At 41.1% G+C, this 18,604-nt stretch overlaps 1 protein-coding gene across 4 annotated transcripts in view; it reads right to left on the bottom strand.

Annotated features, from left to right (window-relative positions):
• Positions 1-18,604, bottom strand: part of LOC137108615 (rho GTPase-activating protein 6) — a 61,332-nt gene that overhangs the window by 18,281 nt on the left and 24,447 nt on the right. Inside the window, exon 1 of one of the 4 annotated variants that reach the window (XM_067493418.1) lies at positions 17,423-17,815. The exons of 2 other annotated variants lie outside the window; for them this stretch is intronic. In XM_067493418.1, coding sequence (XP_067349519.1) covers positions 17,423-17,464 — 42 coding nt within the window. In that variant the 5' untranslated portion in view covers positions 17,465-17,815. Of the gene's footprint in view, positions 1-13,506; positions 13,911-17,422; positions 17,816-18,604 lie in introns of those variants that run through there. One more of the 4 variants, XM_067493417.1, reaches the window with a different exon arrangement.

Raw genomic sequence — 18,604 nt, 5'->3', positions numbered from 1 at the left:
TATAGTACGGTAGGTTTTCCTGTCATGTACTGAGCCCTCTGCTGATAAACAAATAAATAGTTTAGATGGGAAAAACGAGCAAGTAAGGACATCTTCTAGCACTAAAGGGGCTTTGTACTGCTCTCCACTGAGGTGTTGAAGAGGGGATGCAGGTTGTTTCGAGCCCGAGTACATAGAAAGTACTGTGCGTGTAGACACACGAATTAATGTTTGAACACGATGGAACTGAAGCGAACTGAATTGAATGTTTGAGTCATATGCATCTCTGGTCATGCATTTCTCTCAGTCTACTGGGAAAAGAGGTCAAGAAGAGAAAGAGGTTACAAAAAGAAGGGAGGGAGGAGATATAGGTACAATTATTATAATGCCTTATCCAGACAGAGGGCTTCCAAGTGGACTCTAATGTATCTGAGTTTACATGATCTTCCTGCAGACAATGCGAAAACATTTGCATCACAGTTTATGTCTTGAAAACATATAATTTCAACATCTTGCAGCTTGCTCTTCAAGTAATCTAGATATAGTAAACAGGTATCTCTGAGACAAACTGAAGATCTTATTTTGCTTTTCACCATTAATTCCCTTCTTCCTGCTGTCACCTCTTTGGTCATTTTACCCCAATCAGTGCAGTGGAGCGACAGAGCCATCATTCACCCATGAAAGCAAACAAGATGTGGACGCAGACAACCTGGAGAGCCACCTGATTGTGCTTGTGTGTGTGTGTGTGTGTGTGTGTGTGTGTGTGTGTGTGTGTGTGTGTGTGTGTGTGTGTGTGTGTGTGTGTGTGTGTGTGTGTGTGTGAACAAGCTTTATCCAGCCCAGCTGTTAGTTGTGTTTCTGTGTGTCTGTGTATGCCATTCCTTATCACTGGCGGAGGAAAACCCTCTTCCCTCCTCAAACGCAGCTTGATGAGTGCAAAAATGCACATGCCTCCGCACACCCACATAGACAACCACACACACACACACACACACTGCTAAATAAAAGACAAACTGTTGGAAAAGTTAAAATAAGAGGCCTCTCCTCAGCCGAGCCGGTTCTGCCCAGCAGGATTTGTGAAGGGGATGTATGAGCTTCAGCTCTTGAGTGTGTAGTAGAGGGAAACTGTGGAATGCTGAGAGAAAAGTGAAAGCGCAGAATAAGTCCTCGTATCACTGCTGTGCGGTGGCAATATTGACACTTTTTAAACTAAAAGTGGTCAAATTATGAGTCTACAAGTGGAAGAATTGCAAATAAGCAAATGACCAATAAAATTTGCCCCAAAAAAGGAAAACAAATAAAAGCTCTAAACAAGCCTCCAGTTAACGGAGCACAATACTGATTTAAGGCTTGTTTTGGCCTCAAAGACTTTTTGAGTCGCCAGCCAAGAATGCCTAGTCAGACATTCAAGCCTGGCCTTAAAAACAGCACACACACACACACACACACACACACACACACTGATCACCATGGTAAAAAAGTCATTTTAAGTTCAGGATTAAATTTTTAAGAGGAGAAATTCCCTTTTCTCCTCCTCCCCACTAAGAACCCTGCTCATTTTTCCCCTTTACAGATAATGACAGTCAGCCACTCTTACAGCATTTATCATAGTGAATGCAAACATGTCCACATGTGCACATTCTTTATCTTCTCATTGATATTCTCGGATGTTAAACTTAAAGGTAATCACAAGTTACTGGACTCCTATATACTCATACATACATACTGTACAACCACAGCATTTATGTTGGATCTCAGTATGACGTGGATGCTTAGCGATAGATGTTAACAGTGTTTGAATAGCCTGTATAGAGACAAATCTGCCACGCAGCTACTGTCACAATCCTTTAACTCCTAATGTTTGTCTCCAAAATATCAGTGGTTGCTAAGCCTTTACACAGCTGCCACCATCTGTTTTCCTCCTGTATTTATTAAGAACTATCAAACCCCCCACAGATGATGTTTGCTGGAATGGTCAGGCAGATCTAATCAGACAAGTTTAACAAATGGTATTTTCTGCCAGTTTGCTACACCTAATCCAATTTTGCATAAGCAAAAATAAATCAGTTATGAGCCACGTATGTGTTTTGCGAGAAAGCAGAAACGACAATGACACGTGGTATGAAAGAATGCAAAGATTAATTTAGATGAATAGTCCATCTTGGTGAGTTGTGTGTGTGTGTGTGTATTATACTGAAATTTATGTAAAGCCATATTGTGTTTTGCTGTCACTGTTGTTTGCGATCACGCATGAACGATTTGACACTGGAAAATCAAGTGTCTCTGCATGCAGTTAGATGACTAACGCTATTCGGACACACAGTTCAGTGCAGGGCAGCGTGTGGTTTCTGTTCTATTTCAGACAGGGACAAATGGCGCAAAAGCCACAGGCTAAAGAATATGTCAGTTCCCATGGCAACGCATACACAGAAAATCCAAAGAGCCAGGAAGTGAGTGAGAGAAACATTACTATGGTAACGCACCTGGAAGACAAAGACAGGCAGTGGGACACTTGTTGCTGTTGTGATGCACTACGTAAATCACAGCGAGTTCAAGGCGAACAACTTCACTGTGACGATGGCGATCGCGTCAAGCCAACTTAGCGACAGTGCACAAATCATTAAAGCAATACAGTATTTGGATGGGGGGGCACCGGGGGGGGGGGGGGGGGGGGGGGGGCTTCATGGCACTTCATGCCACTCTCTCTGGATCATTATCATTCCTGTTGCAGTATTGACAGCTCTGTGCTACACTGAAGAGAAAACAGTGTTTTGTCTCTCACACTAGACACACCAGTGTCACCATTATTTACTGTCCTCTTTCACCACGGTAACGCATTGACGAAAACAGCGTTATTCTTGGCCCACATCCGATCATATGTCTGTGACTGAACAGTATGACTGCGTGCAGTACAGTCTGTGTGTGTGTGTGTGTGTGTGTGTGTGTGTGTCAGAAACAGACCCCACAGGAAACAGTCCTCATACCTCAAACCTACACATGCACACATACACACAGATATTCACGCTGCCTTCAAGTGCAGCCGGAAATACCCTTATGAAAACATTACAAGAGTAAACACTAAACACGAGAAGGCTTGCTAAGCTGTAATGTACGAGTTGAGCAAGTAACAGGTTTTTCCAATAATGTGAAGATGCACAATCTTCTGTCCCTATCGTCATTTTATTACCTGCACTAGTTATTATAAACTCAATATAAGAGCTCATACAATGAAACAGACACAAAAAAGTGGTGTTTCAGAAGATCTGGATGCATGACAGGATGTGTTAGTCACCACAATTAATGCACCATAGTATTCATCTATTGATTTCCACATAGACAAGAAGTTATATAATATCTGCCTATGCATGCGTGATAAACATTTAGCCGCTCAAAGGAATTGATGTGTATCACATTTATGCACATCTGGTAATGACAAACCCATTCGGGTTGGCTTTGCATAAACTACGATCAAGTACATGTGGTGGTATTCCAGGTAGCAGAGGATGAGGAGGAGATCACCCATGAGGAATACCAACATTTAAGGGGCATCCCAAAATTATTCAAATTGCACTTTAGATTGTTTTCTTTCCATTTGTGTTGCAGCTGGCTTTACATGACCCATGAACAGAGCTTCTGTGCCACGACACTAACCTAGAGGAATGCACAAGTATTTTTCAAAACTTTTTTTTCCCTTTACAGGTTGGCGTCATGCATGCATGTAATAGATTTGTTTCACTGACCTGAAACCTCCTCAAGGTTCACATCTGTTTGTAATTACTGACCACCCTCACTAGCCAGCCAGTGCTCTTAGTGTGTGTATATTCCTGTTCATGTTTGTACGGGTAACTGTCGAAAATGTACAATTAATAGCCTTCCTCACCGGGCTGAGGTTGTCCCTGACACTGCCCCAGGGAAATTTGCTATGGATCGCTGTTATCCCCCTTTAGAGTGTTACATAACCCAGTGTGAAAATAAATCAGACAAGTAGATTGACACACATTGGGATTATCTTTGGCTGTGAGGTTATCACATTCCAGTATGGCAGGACATGCAGCACTGTTTGAGAAAACCTTTATGGCGCTTGCTATAAACTGCTACATTATTGTCATGCAATCCATTCCAATGTAAAAAATATGAGCAGTTGGTTTGATTAAATCAACGGAGTTAGTGTCTATTCGCAAGTGGAAGTGTTGTAACTGTTTAGTCCACTGCTAAAACTAATCACAATTCAATCATTAAAGTAATTTATACGATTTTAAACATGCAGAAGTGAACAATCTAACATCCAACACAGTCAGGACATTCTGACAACAGCTGTGATGTTAACTTAAGCTTATTGCATTCACTTTATTCTTTGTCTCAAAAGGAAGAATTACGCAACTTATTCCAACAATGCACATCATTATTTACTAAGCAGTTTATTTTACAATTTATGTACACCGTATAGGATTTATTTGATCACATTTTTTATCTTGACATATTAAATAAAATGTCTCTGGAACCAAATAATTCACTTTCATTGAGCAATAAAATATTCATGTACAAGACATTTTTCTGGCTCCACACATTAGTGAGACACAAAAAACACAAGATTTCATTTTCATTCAGAAAATTCCTTTTTCATCTTTGCATTTAATGAGTTGTTCCTGACTCAGTCCCAAGTATTAGCCACTTAAAGAGTATGTGCTGCAAAAACCCCCACCCATCCTCCCGCCCCCAAACATTGGCAGGGACATCTGAAGCTTCGGGTGAAATTTGCCTGTTACAAAGACAGATTAAAACGAAGGACCTGCAGCAATAATGAGGATCAACCTTAAAGACTTATGATCTTGCATAATGATTACGTAAGCTGCAGAGGCAAAGAAAATCAGGTACAATATCCACATGAGTTAATTATAGTTGAGGTAATGTGTTGTTTGCTTTGCCTCATAATTTAACTTGAGGTCGGCCCTTTTCATTTGGCGCACACATCTACTAATATTGGCACCTATAGACGAATTGTAGCACACCATTGGGAGTGATTCTTCACATCTGGGTTAATACTGAATGACTTTGCAACAGAATGAAACATAATAAATTGTGGAAATAAACACGTTTATTACTTTTTTTTGGCCTCCATTGGCTGTGCCATTGTCCAAGCCATTATATGTAAGCCCAGTATCTGATTACTAATCTTGTTCTGAATGTGCTGCTGTGTAAATTTCCATTACATTCACACAAACAAGCTTAACTTCTGGAGAACAGCCTGGTCAAGCATTTTGTGTTGTACATGCAGATTTGAATAACACAGATTTAAAATTGGACAGCAAGTAAATATGCATGAAGAATTGAAACTTTGATACCAATAATGTGAAACTGTGCACCCTCAATAAAGTTGAATGCATGACATGCTGGTTTCGTGTGTGTGTGCGTGTGTGTGGTATTGGCTCGTAGCACTCTGTGGATGGCAGTCTAACCACTGATTACATCCAAAAATCTGTCAGGGTATTTCTCAGCTGTCATTGGCAGACTGGGTTTATAGCAGAGACATTCTACTCTTGTTTGCAGCACTGAACTTTACACATAGTTAAGCCCAAGTATGTGTGTCTCTGCATGTGTGTGTGAGTGTGTGTGTGTGTGTTTGTGTGAAGAAGAAAATTGAGACATCTGAAGTCTTTACACAAGTTTCTAACCTTCTCCCCCCATAAATTACAGCCACTTTTGTTTTGCCTCTTACAAGCTGCCACAGCGTTTCAACAGAAAATACGACATGTTTGTCATACTTGTTGGTCTTGTGTGGTTCGATGTGGGAACTCTTCCTAAGCTGTGATGCCACACAAGTTCTGTATACGAGAGATTTGTGGGAGGTGAAACATTACAGTTTAGGTGTGAGAATCTACATTTACATGTCTACAATAATTCAGCTCCTGCTTCAGAGCCACTGCTCAAGTGAGGAGCAGCTTGAATGACACTGGTGAACAGTGACTGTAGATCAATTACAATGGTTTTGCAGTTCACAATAAGCTTTCTACCAAGGGAAATCAGGGTGAGCTAACATGCCAGCAACAGGTCCTCACCCCTACTTTGCCTTTCAAATCAGTGATTTGTTTACAAAGGAGAAACGGGAGAGACCTTCATGTGGCTCAGGAGGATCCACAAGTCAGACCATAAACACTGGCTTCTCTCTACAGCCGGACTTGTCCGTCTTTGTCTTGATATACTCATCATGCACATGGCGTTTGTGATTTTCTTTTCTGAATTCTGCCTCTCAGACCGTTAGAGTAACCTCAAGGCAGTAAAAGGGACTGTGTCCATACTACATTTTAAATCTAAAGCAGGTTTTTAGTGTGTAGAGTATTCGTGATGGAAAGGCTAGAGACCTGCAGACAGTACTCAGGGCTGACAAAACTACGCAACTACTATAATATATATCAAGTATCAGCTTTTTTTATCTGTTTTAAATTAATTATTGTATAAGTGCAAAATTATATAAATTTTCATAAGCACAGCTCTTAGATAGTAATTTTATTATTTACTGTATACAAATGAATGCAAAATCATTTCAATTCTCCACTATTGTTCATATCTTTTAACTATCACTAGTTCTTCTCCGCTTGTCCTCCAGCACACGCACACACACACGCACGCACACGCCACCAATCTGTCCAAGGAATGCTTGACTGCAGAGAGCAGCCAGCTGAGCTAATGAAGCTAGTTAATCATTACTAATCCTGTGTGAGAGTTAGTGCACTTTAAGTGATTATTGTGCGTGTGATTGTGTGTGTGCATATTGGAAGGCAAAGTGCGGGTCAGGTGCATTTTAGTCTAAATAAGTGGAAAAGTGCGTTGGTTGCTCCACTTCAACACTGACCAACTGATTGTGACCTAATGGCAGCAATTGAGACTGCCAAGTTGCCAAGTTGTTGACGTGCATGCAGGTGTGTGTGTGTGTGTGTGTGTGTGTGTGTGTGTGTGTGTGTGTGTGTGTGCGCGTGTCTGTGTGCATTAATGAGTCCCTCCAGGTTTCCATTTGTGTTGTGGAGTGAATTGAGACAAATTAAGGTCATAACTTCGATAATACTGTCAATGAGCAACATGACAACACCACAATTGAGTTATAATTTTAGTCCACAGAAACTTATGGCTCAAGAAATGAACGCATTATTTGCAAGGTAAAAACAATAACCTGTGTCGTTTTGAATATCTGTAATGCAGTCACTCTTCCTGTGTGTCCATCACAGGCAATATCAGATTCCAAACTGGTTAGTTTGAAGGGGAATTGTATGCCATCGCTACCACCAGTCCAGTAAGACAAACATGGATCGCTGTTGTGCATGTGTGTCCGATTACTGCGATGTCACATAGTTTTAAATACTGCAATATCCTGGATGTATACTGTGAAAATGTAAAGCTTTAATGTTTCCTTAGTCAAATTTAAACTTTGTGACCTGGTAGATGTGATTGATTGATTTTCTGACAATTAATTAAAAGTTTAACCTATTGTGGTGTCAGATAATTTGGTTTTAAATGGAACTAGTAACTAAGAGATCAACATCCTTATATAGGTAATATTGTGTCAATTTAACTTTTTTAAGCTAAACAAGAACTTAAATGTCCCGCGATTTGTCAAATTTTTGTGTGTGTGCAGTTCAGCTGTCGATCAGTCAAAAGAGTTGTTCAAGTACCCCCACGGGCATTGCGTTCCCATCAAACCCACTGCAGTCTGAACACTCAGCTCTGTGAGAACCAGGTCTCACACACACACAGAGACACACACATGCGCGCACAAAAACCACTCCCAGAAAAATAATATACCACTTCACGAACCCTGGAATTTCGGGAAAAAAAAAACATATTCAGAGATTAGGCCTGGCCTGCATGCTAAAAAATCTGTAACACATGGGTCTGGATATCAGATGTAAAGCAGGAATTTGACTTATTTTGCCACGACTCACCTTTTCTTAAAAAGCAAATCCCAATGTGAGGAACATGTGCTTTCCTGAACTTTCTTCAACATATGTGCTAACACACCTCCTACGGCCCTGTGAAGCTGTGAAATCCTTTTTTAATGATTGATGGAATATTTAAGGAACAAGTAGAAATTGTACATTAATACACACAAGCATCCATATAAAGATACACAATAACAGTAACGTATCAACCATAAACAGAGACTCTCTGTTCTATTGCTTTCTGTTGTCCAGACAGACACATGATGGCTATAAAGCTGGGGGGGGGGGGACCCTTTAATGTAAGAAAATAAGTGATACCACCCCAATCAAACAACCAAAAATATAATGGTTTCCAAATCTCTTAAGAAATGGCCTAAAGTACATAAACATTTCAAATTCAAATTCCAAGCAACTTGTCTTTTTTAAGAGCTTGAAAATTTTCTAAACTTATTGAATTGTCTGGCTGGACAAGTTTCAATTGCAGGGAGGTTTTGCAACCACGCGCTGGGCCTCCTCCCCTGCCTAAATAGATTGCCTCACTTAAAACAGCCATGAAAGTAAGCTTTACATGTGGAGGATGTGTTGCTCTCAGGAAGTGGGGTTCCAACTGTCATTAAAGATAAGTCCAACTTCTGACAGAATCATTTCAGAGGTGCATTCCAGAGCTGATACATGCAGTTGTGAAACAGTGTAATCTCAGCGCTTTGTTCTCACATTTCTTCATGTAGATCCAAACACCTACTATTATCACACACCAGGGCGTGAGTGCATGTACTTAACACCTCAGTCTCAGTATTTTGCACTGATATGTGCATGTGCAAGATTATGTGCCGATCCTATTAGGAAGTAGTTTATTTTTCACACCAGGGGCGAGGGCATGAGCCGAGAGAAGTACAACACATTCCCTGGATTTCCCTCTCTGTGCTTGTTCCCTTGTTTCAATTTAACACAGTGGGATCAGAGTAAAGTCACCATAAGACTCTTTATTTTCCACGTGGGTGCCGGTTAATCCTGTGAGGTAGTTACGGAGCAGGGATTACTGAAGTGCTGGTCTGCTCTACCGAATCTGGGTGATGTTGCTGATGAAAATGACAAGGGTTAAAGCAGCGCTGTGGTCACTTTATAAGACACATGGCAGCATTTACAGCCAAGTGCACAAGACATGCAAGCAAATGCACATATGGTTAGACAATTTGGAATCTACACGTGAAAAGAGTAAGGAAAACCTGCACACGTGCTTCATATACTGCAAAGGTCCTGAAAATTTTAAATTAAGTATTAAACCATAACAGCAGCATATCAATAGGATATCAAAAGACCAATTCATATGCCCCAGTGCTTTTCCTGCAGTGGAAGGTGGAGTTTGTATGATGAGTGGATATGTGCATTATCCAGAAAGCAACAGGAATTCTTCATCATTGGACAATTCCTATACAAATTCAAATATAGAAAATCTTCATTTGTCTTTTAAAAACTTGGGTACAAAAACAAATCTGACAGTAAATAATACAAGACTCCATTATATAATTTCACCAATATGACCATAACCTGACTATTCCTTAATTTGTAACCATTCAAGCCTAATAAACCACAGCATAAACCAGTATTCACTTCACAACAAGCGTAATGAAATCAGGGTGTAAAACCATCAGCCTTGTTCCAGTCCAGGACGTGTTAGTCAAGAGTAACTTCCTGGAGACCCACACCACAACCGCCACTGCCCAGCAGTGCTTTGTTCTCTTTGGACACTCACCGTGAATGTGTATATGTACTGTATATGAGTGTGTATGTGTACTACAGGTCATCTCTGGGTCAGCTGGTCTATTATTGATTTCCTAGGGGAAAGAGAATGAACATAACAGTCCAGCGCTGCTTGTCCTGCACAACATGGCAACCTTCAACTGACCGTGCACGTGTGTGTGTGTGTGTGTGTGTGTGTTTGTGTGTGTGCCAGTGAGGACCATTAACAGAAGGTGTTAACAGTAATAACGAAGTGCAGAATACTTTTTAAAAAAGGCTGATAAGCGCTAATGGGGTGTTTAATGAACACGGTAAACTACTTATCACCTTCCCACTGGCTCTGTTGCATGTGCTCAATCAAGACTCAAGCAACGTCTGCTTCTCACCGGGTCTGTTTAGTGTAGTAGGTCTGATTAGTGGTGAGAGTTGGGAAACTAGATCAACAAAGCCTGCACCACAAAAAGGTCCAGCAATGAAACATGATGACAGCAAAATCAGAGTCCTGTGCTGAAACATTGATATACACAGAGTACTTGCCTAAAATGTTTCTACAATGTAAGAAAATTTGTACTAGATATGATATTGAATAAAAATGATGAGATCGGAAGCAGGGCAGAGAAAAACCCTTCCCTCTTACATCTACTGTTTCATCTATATATCGACATGTTGTAGCGACTACTTATTATAGTGAAATGCATCTTTAGTTTACTTTAGTTTAATGCATCTTTTCCTGCCTCAGTCCAAAAACATACATGTTAGGTTAATTGGTGCCTCTACATTGCCCTGTCCTTCGACAGCTGGGAAAGATTCCAGTTTCGAGTGACCCTTAACATCGTTTACAGATAATGGATGGATGCGAACAGATCCAGGTAGACATTTGTACATCATGTCCATACTGTAGATGAGATCATTTCTGGTTCTCAGCCTTAGAGATACAGATGTACCAGACAGAGCTGCTGCTTCTTCACATCAAAAGGAGCTAGTTGAAGTGGTTTGGGCATCTTGTAGAAATGCCTCCTGGGGACCATTTATTGGAGGTCTTCCAGCTGGTAGGAGACCCCAGGATAGACCCAGAATGCTCTGGAGAGATTATATATTTCATCTGGTTTGCCAAAGGAGCTTAAAAACATTGCTGGGGAGGGAGACTTGAGAACCTTACTGAACTTGCTGCCAACGCCCTACTCCCTACTCTGGATAACTGGAAGATATTAGATAGATAGATAGATAAGATTTAAGAGAAAAACAAAAACCTGAGGTTTTAAATATTAGCTTACAATTCCCATTTGGAGAACTAATGGCTTGAATACCAATGTCAATATTCCAATTGATTCCACAAAAAATAAAAATAAAAATAAAAAAACACTGCTGTTTACTGTGGCTGCATGAAGCATGACGGTGCAGCTGTGCAGACATTAAAACCCTGCAAAGAAGAGCAGTTGATGGATGGTTATACATAAACGCATCCATCAATCAGTGTGTAAGAACACACACAATCACACACACATTAACTTTTTCCTTTTTACATACTCTCATTATTACTATAAACAGGCAGCAGAAGGTGATAAAGTAGTAAATGCGACTCTTTGCAACATTAGGGAGGAAATACATACAGTACCTAACACATCAGTTCAGCAGTTTTCATCTCTACACCATGTGATGTAAACAATAAAAATAGTCTCTTATTTATTCCTGCTATCAGTGCTGCTTTCATCAAATTCAATTTACTAATGTCCCAGTGAGAAAAGAGAGCAAACAAAGGGAGGAATGGGGGAATATTAATAGACTGGAAATAGTGTGTGTGTGTGTGTGTGTGTGTGTGTGTGTGTGTGTGTGTGTGTGCGTGTACGTGTGCGAGAATTGCCACAACATACTCGTTGATCCTCACATTCCAGTGGCAGCCTTGAGAGCAGCTAATTCAGTCGTATTCAAAGACCCCTTGAACTTCTGGTTCACACTTTTTAACCAGTCTATACACACACGCACAGAGTCACATGTTAAATGCATGCACACATTTGCTGGAAGCCTAAACCGCACATGGTATCTTCAATGCACCACACACACGTGTTCTTCCAGTCCCCCCCCCCCCCAAAAAAAAACAGTGTTAGTTCTTGCACCATCTGTGTTATTCCTCATTCTACTTGGAATTTTTCCTTCATCATTGCTGTCAGAGATGTCACTCAACTGGGAATCTGATTTCTGCCTTCCTGTCTATCAGCTCATCTGTAACTTATCAGCCAGAGCCTCTATCACTCCATCTGTCTCCATCTGTCTGTCTTTGGAGGTTTTTTTGCTCTACATGCTTTGCAAACAAAAAAACATGGTCAGTACATGGAGCAGCTTCAGGCAGGTCACGTAGACATGCACAGCCGCAAAAATCAGCTAATATATGACAGGGAGCCACTTATGCTTCATGTTCACATTTGCTTGTTGTCTTGTACGGCAATGTCCATAATGCAGTGAGTTAACCTGAATCCCCATATGCTGAATTGGCTTATGATGCTGTGGGATTTTCCCAAACTTTGCGTTGCAAGTTAATTTACATTTTTCCTGTCCTTTTTCCTGTCACACAGTATATTCTGCCAGGGGTCATTAGCCATTGTTGGACCTTTTTACTTATCACGAGAACCGATCGACGCAAACCAAGCTGTTCACTCTTCGAAGCTTTTCCGGGCATGTTGTTTTGGTTGTGTCTATTTCATTGCAGCGAATAGTTTCACTGCAAAAATAACTCATAAAAATAGCACAGCAAGTCGTGCACATGGCATTAGCGTAACTGGGAAACAGCGTGCGCATGTTGTGTAGAGAGACTTGTGAGACAAATGCAACAAGATGAGCGTGGGTTACACATCATCAGCTCGACAGTGTACAACGCCAGTAATGCTGACTAAGAGTGACAGGAGAGTGGATGTCTAATGGCAAAGGGTGTCAGTAACTCAAAAAACTGAGTTAAAGACACTAGTGTGATGTTCAGATGTCACTGTCATCAGTAAACTTGATTTTGAAGTGGATCTCTACAGTGTGAATGATAATAAACATATCTTTCAAGAATTCACTGACTCAGTCTCATGAAATGTTCTGTTACTTGAAACAAATGCATCCACATGCACCTTGTTAGACCTGACACTATTTGATGCACGCCCTTTGACCTCCAGGGTCACACTGAATCAGGAAAACAGATGGCTTTATGCTTGAGGGCATCCTGACTTTGTCTGACTTTCATGACAGTTATCAGCATTTATCTGCTGTGAAATGCAAACACACTGTTCTTGATACAAAAAAATAATAATAATAATAAAATTGGCTAGTGATGATGATGATGACTAGTTTTGCCTTTGCTGTGTTGCTACGGTCACCAAGAGAGCAACAGCTGTCAGAGGTGTTGAAAATCTAAGCAGGGATTTCTCCAACCGCTCAGCACAATCTGTTCCTATTATTTAACATCTAGTTCTCTTTTGCGTGCATGACTCATAAGTGGATGTGTCCATCCATACGTGGCTCCTTTTGAAATAGTGGATTGCAAAACTCTTGAAACCCAGAGAGGTACCTTTGATTGCTTTTATCTTGAATGCAGTTCATTGCATTGTTTTGCAGCAAAGGCAAATCAAGTAGAACATAATGTTACATTGCCTTAAAATTCCCAAACTATGATGTCATGCTTCTGCACCTCGCACATGGTGATTGACACCGTGCCCTTATGACTTTTACATAAACAGCCAAGGAACATGTCTAACCTTTTCTTGAACCTTCTGACCAACTCCCTTTAATTTTCCCTAAAGAAAGCAACACCTCTGGAAGAGATAATGAAGAAAACAGGAGCAAAGGCTTCGGCTGTAAATCAAAAATCTGAAGCACATACTTTGTTCCTGCCCTCTGGATGCACATCTCTTGCAGCAAACAGTGGATCGGGTCTTGCCAGGACTTTCTCCTCTGTATTTCCTCCGCTCTGTTTTCGCCTCAGCATTCGATCGTCTCCATAAAAAGACAAGACTTGAGGAGGGGCGGACTTCTCTTTCGCTGTTGATAATAAAACAAGTGCCTTTCCCTGACAGGGTGTAAGAAGAAAAACGAGGGATGGACGGTGTTGTCGTGACGAGCCAGAAGTGACGGCCGGGGAAAATGAAGAGGCAGCGTGTGGTTTCCCCTTTTCCTGGTATGCTTTAACTGGTCCTCCACATTAAACACCAGAGCAAGAATTTTGTAGTAAAATGAAAAAAGTCCATTCACTCTGCATCTGTGCAATATTGGTACAGTAACTGCACTCCTGCAAACAAAATGTCCACGCCCGCTAAGTTCTGCTTTGTCAAAATGTGTGCTTAGGAAAACTTGTGATCAATGTAAATAAATGCGCTGTGCTGATGACTAAGGAGCCTCTTGGACGGTTAATGCCACCCGCCCACACACGCATGCACACACACAGAAACACACACACAGACATGGATGAGCACAGCTGGTCGTTACAATCGCCTGTGCGCAAAAATACTTCTTTTGAAAAACAGCCAATCAGTCAAAATTAGTTCAATCATTTATTCTGTAAAACCTCTTTTTAATTTCCCACAAGAATTTGTGGCTTGTGCTGCCAGAGCTGTTTGTACTGCGAGTAGCAAGTGGGGTGGGTAAAACAAACACACCTACTATAATAGAACAAGATCCCATACTGTGTGTCATAAAGTCTTTGTTTGCAGCACTGTGAGCCAGACAAGTAGAAGAGGAGAAAATCTGCAGACAAAAGAGGGAAATTTGTTGCTTATCTAAACAAATAGCTACTCCTATGTTGACCAGGGTCCCTGGACCATTTTCGCTTTGCTCAATGAAACTAAAGTGAAGCAAGTGATAGTGAAAGAGATTAATCAGACATTCAATCAATAACAATTTATGTGCTGCTACTCTTTCATGCTCAGTCAAACGCCACCTTTAATCCAGTATAGTCTGAGCTGATTAACAAATCAATTGGAGATCCTTTGAATCAGAACCGTCAGTCATTTCAGTGCAGCACTGGATTCTTAAACAAATCCTTCATTTGAATGCTAGTCTGCTTTAGATTTTACAAGTTGTAACAGTCTGGCAACACTTGTAGACACTAAACAGAGTTTTAGGACAAAGACAATCATTATCTGACTATTGGCAAAAGCCTTGGTACTTGCTGGCTGCTCTCCAGGATTAGCTCACCCACATCAAACTGGTATTGTAAAACTTCCTTGTGCTCGTTCTGCGTTACTTCACATTGCACATGACATACAACTGACCCTCCGTCGAGAACATTCACCCTCAGTGAGATAAAGTCATCGTTGTAAGGGTTATACAGCTGTTCTTGCTGGTGCATATCATGCTCTATGCGTCCAGTATGTGCAGCATATTTAACTTCAGAAATAACAGGGTGTGTAAGCCACACACTGCACCACCAATATATGGAGAACTTGGCTTTCCAGAACAAACCCTGTTGAATAAACCTCATTTTAAAGCATCAAATGTGATTTGTTTGGAGCTACTTATAACCTGATGAGTCCTACATGACTCAAACTTCCCCACTAAGCTAATAATGATTCTTGCTGAATAGATGAGTTAAGAGCTCATCTACTGGTCAGGGAGAACAATTAAGTTGTTCTGGGGGCATTTTGGGGAAAAAAAATACTATCTCACTCACTTTAAAGTCCAACAATATAAACTGGAAGCACACCCAGCCTGCTGATAAACCATGACATTACCAATGATTTGTTCCTCCTGACATTTTCTTTGCAGGGGATGAATCTTCCCTATGTTAACTAAAAATGTTGGCCGGCGCATCATTTCTATGATCCTCAAATGCCATGTAAACCCGCAATCTGTACTACTGGATAGCAAATTCCTTACGAGACAAGAGCTGAGTAATCAGTAGTGTCTGTTACGTGTTATCCCTGACGGCATTTCATTAGCACCAGGCCCTGACGCCATAAGCAGAATACATCACACATCACTGCGAGTGGAACAAATCCACGGGGATTAAACATTTATGCACTGCCAGCCACGAGGTGCTGTTGTACATCTCTCTCACTTGCTTTCTGGATCTCTGTCTTCTCCGCTCCCTGTGTGTATCCAGTCTGGTAACCGAGAATCTGAAGTATTTATCCGTCCTGGCAGGAATGACTGAGATGAGAGCCTGCATTTGTTTATCATGGCGATCATTTTGAAGGGGCATAATCCTCCATTAACGCTGCTTCTTTGTCATAGTTCTACTGTATTCTTGTGCTAAGTTCAACTAAGTCTTGGGGATTTATGAGACAGCTCTGAGTAGCCTGGCTGACTGTTTACTAGTATTAGATTGTGATACACTGTCAGGACATAATTCTTATGACTTTACATGCTGCTTTTTGTAATAAAGCAAAGGTTTCTTGTTATCCTGAAGAAAAGATTTTGTTACATTTGTTTCAATGCGAAGTACAGTGCACTCACTTTTACACATTGGTTACAGTGCTGCACTCCAGCCTCACTGAGCCAGATTACTCGATTTTTACTGCTTGCTCACGCAATGCAGAGCATCTGCATGTTCGTAAGCCTACAGCAAACAAACATACTCACAGTGTGTCCTCATGCACAAGCTAGGCAACAACGAGAAGAAAATTATTGTTGAAAATATTACAAAAGGACACTTATCAACTTTTATTTCTCCATATAGGACATGCACTGTAGTGAAGAAGTACACTGCGCTCAAGTTGGCCAGTGCACTGAAGCCTTGTCAGCCTGTATTGGAAGGATTGTAGACCATCACTGTGGGCCATGTGGTGATGGCTTTGACACAAACTAGCCCTGCTACAAAGCACTATTCCAAACCACAGCGTGCTGCCAGCCCAGCCAAAGAAAACTGTATTGTTTTCCAATCAGTGCTTGTAGCTTTATGAGGGTTTTCAGCCACAGAGACATTGCCCCTAAAGAGGAGACAGACCGCTGGAGCAGTAAGCAGAGGATTCCTTACCATGGAGGAAAGGAGAAAGGGAAGAGATGGAAACAGAAGGAGGGGGGGGGCTGGCGGTCAGAGGGTGGATGATAAAGTATTAGCATGTGTGCACGTCCACTGCACAAACCACCTCCTTTCCCACATGTGAATGAACCTGTTCTGCAAGCAGCCTGTTGCTTCTCCGGACGGCTTTCTAATCCTGGTCTGAAATCTGCCAAATCATCAGAAATGTTCCAAATTGTCAAATATGAGCTCCCAGACGCTGAGGGTCTCTGTCTGCAGGTGAAGTTCTCATCAGAGCCCTCATCGGTGCTCATGGCTGTGGCCCATATCTGTGTGTTTTGACCTCATCTGGCAACCCGCTTTTGAGATGCAGATTGTCAAACACCAACACCTGTCAACAGCAGCAGCCATATGTTTGTGTGTCTTTCAGAGCAGAGGTCTCCTCTTGAAACCAGGAAACGTGTTGTCTTGTGTGTCTGCATGTGGATATGCCTCTTTGCACCTGTTTTTGCATATTGAGCCCCCTTGGGTCTGCTCAGTCTCACATTTCTGTTTGAGTTAGAATTTTTTTCATAACAAGAAAGAAAGATCATAGACACATCATGCAACACTGAAGTGTGAGGGAGGCTGTGACAGCATCATGATACAAGTAGGATTGTTCACTGAAACGAGAAGTTCACAGCAATTCGGAGACGTCACTTTTGTGCACTATTTCAGTTTCAGGCAGGAAGACAGAGAGGTTTCCGAGTCGACGGAGGAAATAAACACTTTCCTTAAACATTATCAGTGCACCTCTGAGTCGTTAGAATAAATTTATGACCAAAATATAACAGGTACTTACAAGATAGGAATTCTGCCTGTCGAGGAACACGGAGTCTCCCATGGTCCAGAATAATTATCCACATATAGTACACTCCAAAAATTAAAATCAACAAATGATATCCTGTTAGAGTAGAATATAAAAAGTCCAAAATTTGTGTGTTCGCGTCGGGAACAGAGCGCAGAAAGCAAGTTCTGCGCGAATCACTCAAATCTTCTCCCTACTCTGCATTAAACTAAGAGATTTTGTTCTTTAGTATAACTGCAAGTCACCACATAGTCTGCTTTTAACAGCCGATGTCTTTCCACCAGCCAGAAGCGCGTGTCTGAAAAGCACCCATGCCAGAAAGCACACAGTAGTGCGTAATGGGTAACGGATCCATACCGTGCGCTCCGTGGACACTGGAGAAGGCAGATGCTGAGCGAACCTAGGGGAGACTTGGAGAGCGGAGTCAAGTCAGAGGTGGTATGAAACAGGACGTCCTGTAGAGATTTTCAGAATAAAGGTAGCTTGGGCCTTTTTGCTGTTTGTTTTTATTTTCAAGAGGGAAAAAAAGACGTAAAATACCGAGACAGATTCAAGACACACGGCTTTTAATATAAAATAACCTCAAATATTTTTATAAAATAGTTATAATAACACAAGTGCCAGGTAAAAATATTGCTAGAGAACATTAAACAAAATTCTGAACAAGTTGGTGATAATGATGAAATAGCTTCCTTTTGTAATATTATCAACATGTGTTTTCATTTTTGCATTATTGCTACAAATTTAAGCAGTAAAAAAAAGTCAGTTTTATGAAATGTGGAATCCCTGTATTGAAATTTGTTTTTTATTTTGAAGGCAAGACCAAATATTTCCGGTGAAACCTCGCGTTTCTCTTGAAGTTTGACTCTAACAAAATCCACAGAGAAGGAGGGGCGGGGCACTGAAAGAGGAGGACTAGCGGTGGAAGAAGCTTTTGGTTATCAACAGCAGGGCTGCTCAAATGTTTTCATGTCAGTGACCTACAAATGGAGCTCCGAAGATGATAAGATTTGACTGAGGAAACCTGTTAGCATATAAGAGGTGGGAGGGGGTTGTGTTTGAATACAGAACTATAAGAGTAGGCGAGAAGCACAGGCTCAAACAAAGGAGATAATAAAGAAGGCACCATATCCATATCATCTGATATCCTACATGTATCAAGATTAAAACAAGTAC

Source organism: Channa argus, chromosome 23, assembly GCF_033026475.1.
Source record: "Channa argus isolate prfri chromosome 23, Channa argus male v1.0, whole genome shotgun sequence".
In the NCBI taxonomy this organism is placed as follows: Eukaryota; Metazoa; Chordata; class Actinopteri; order Anabantiformes; family Channidae; genus Channa; species Channa argus.
This window is presented reverse-complemented; position numbering and strand designations above follow the sequence as displayed.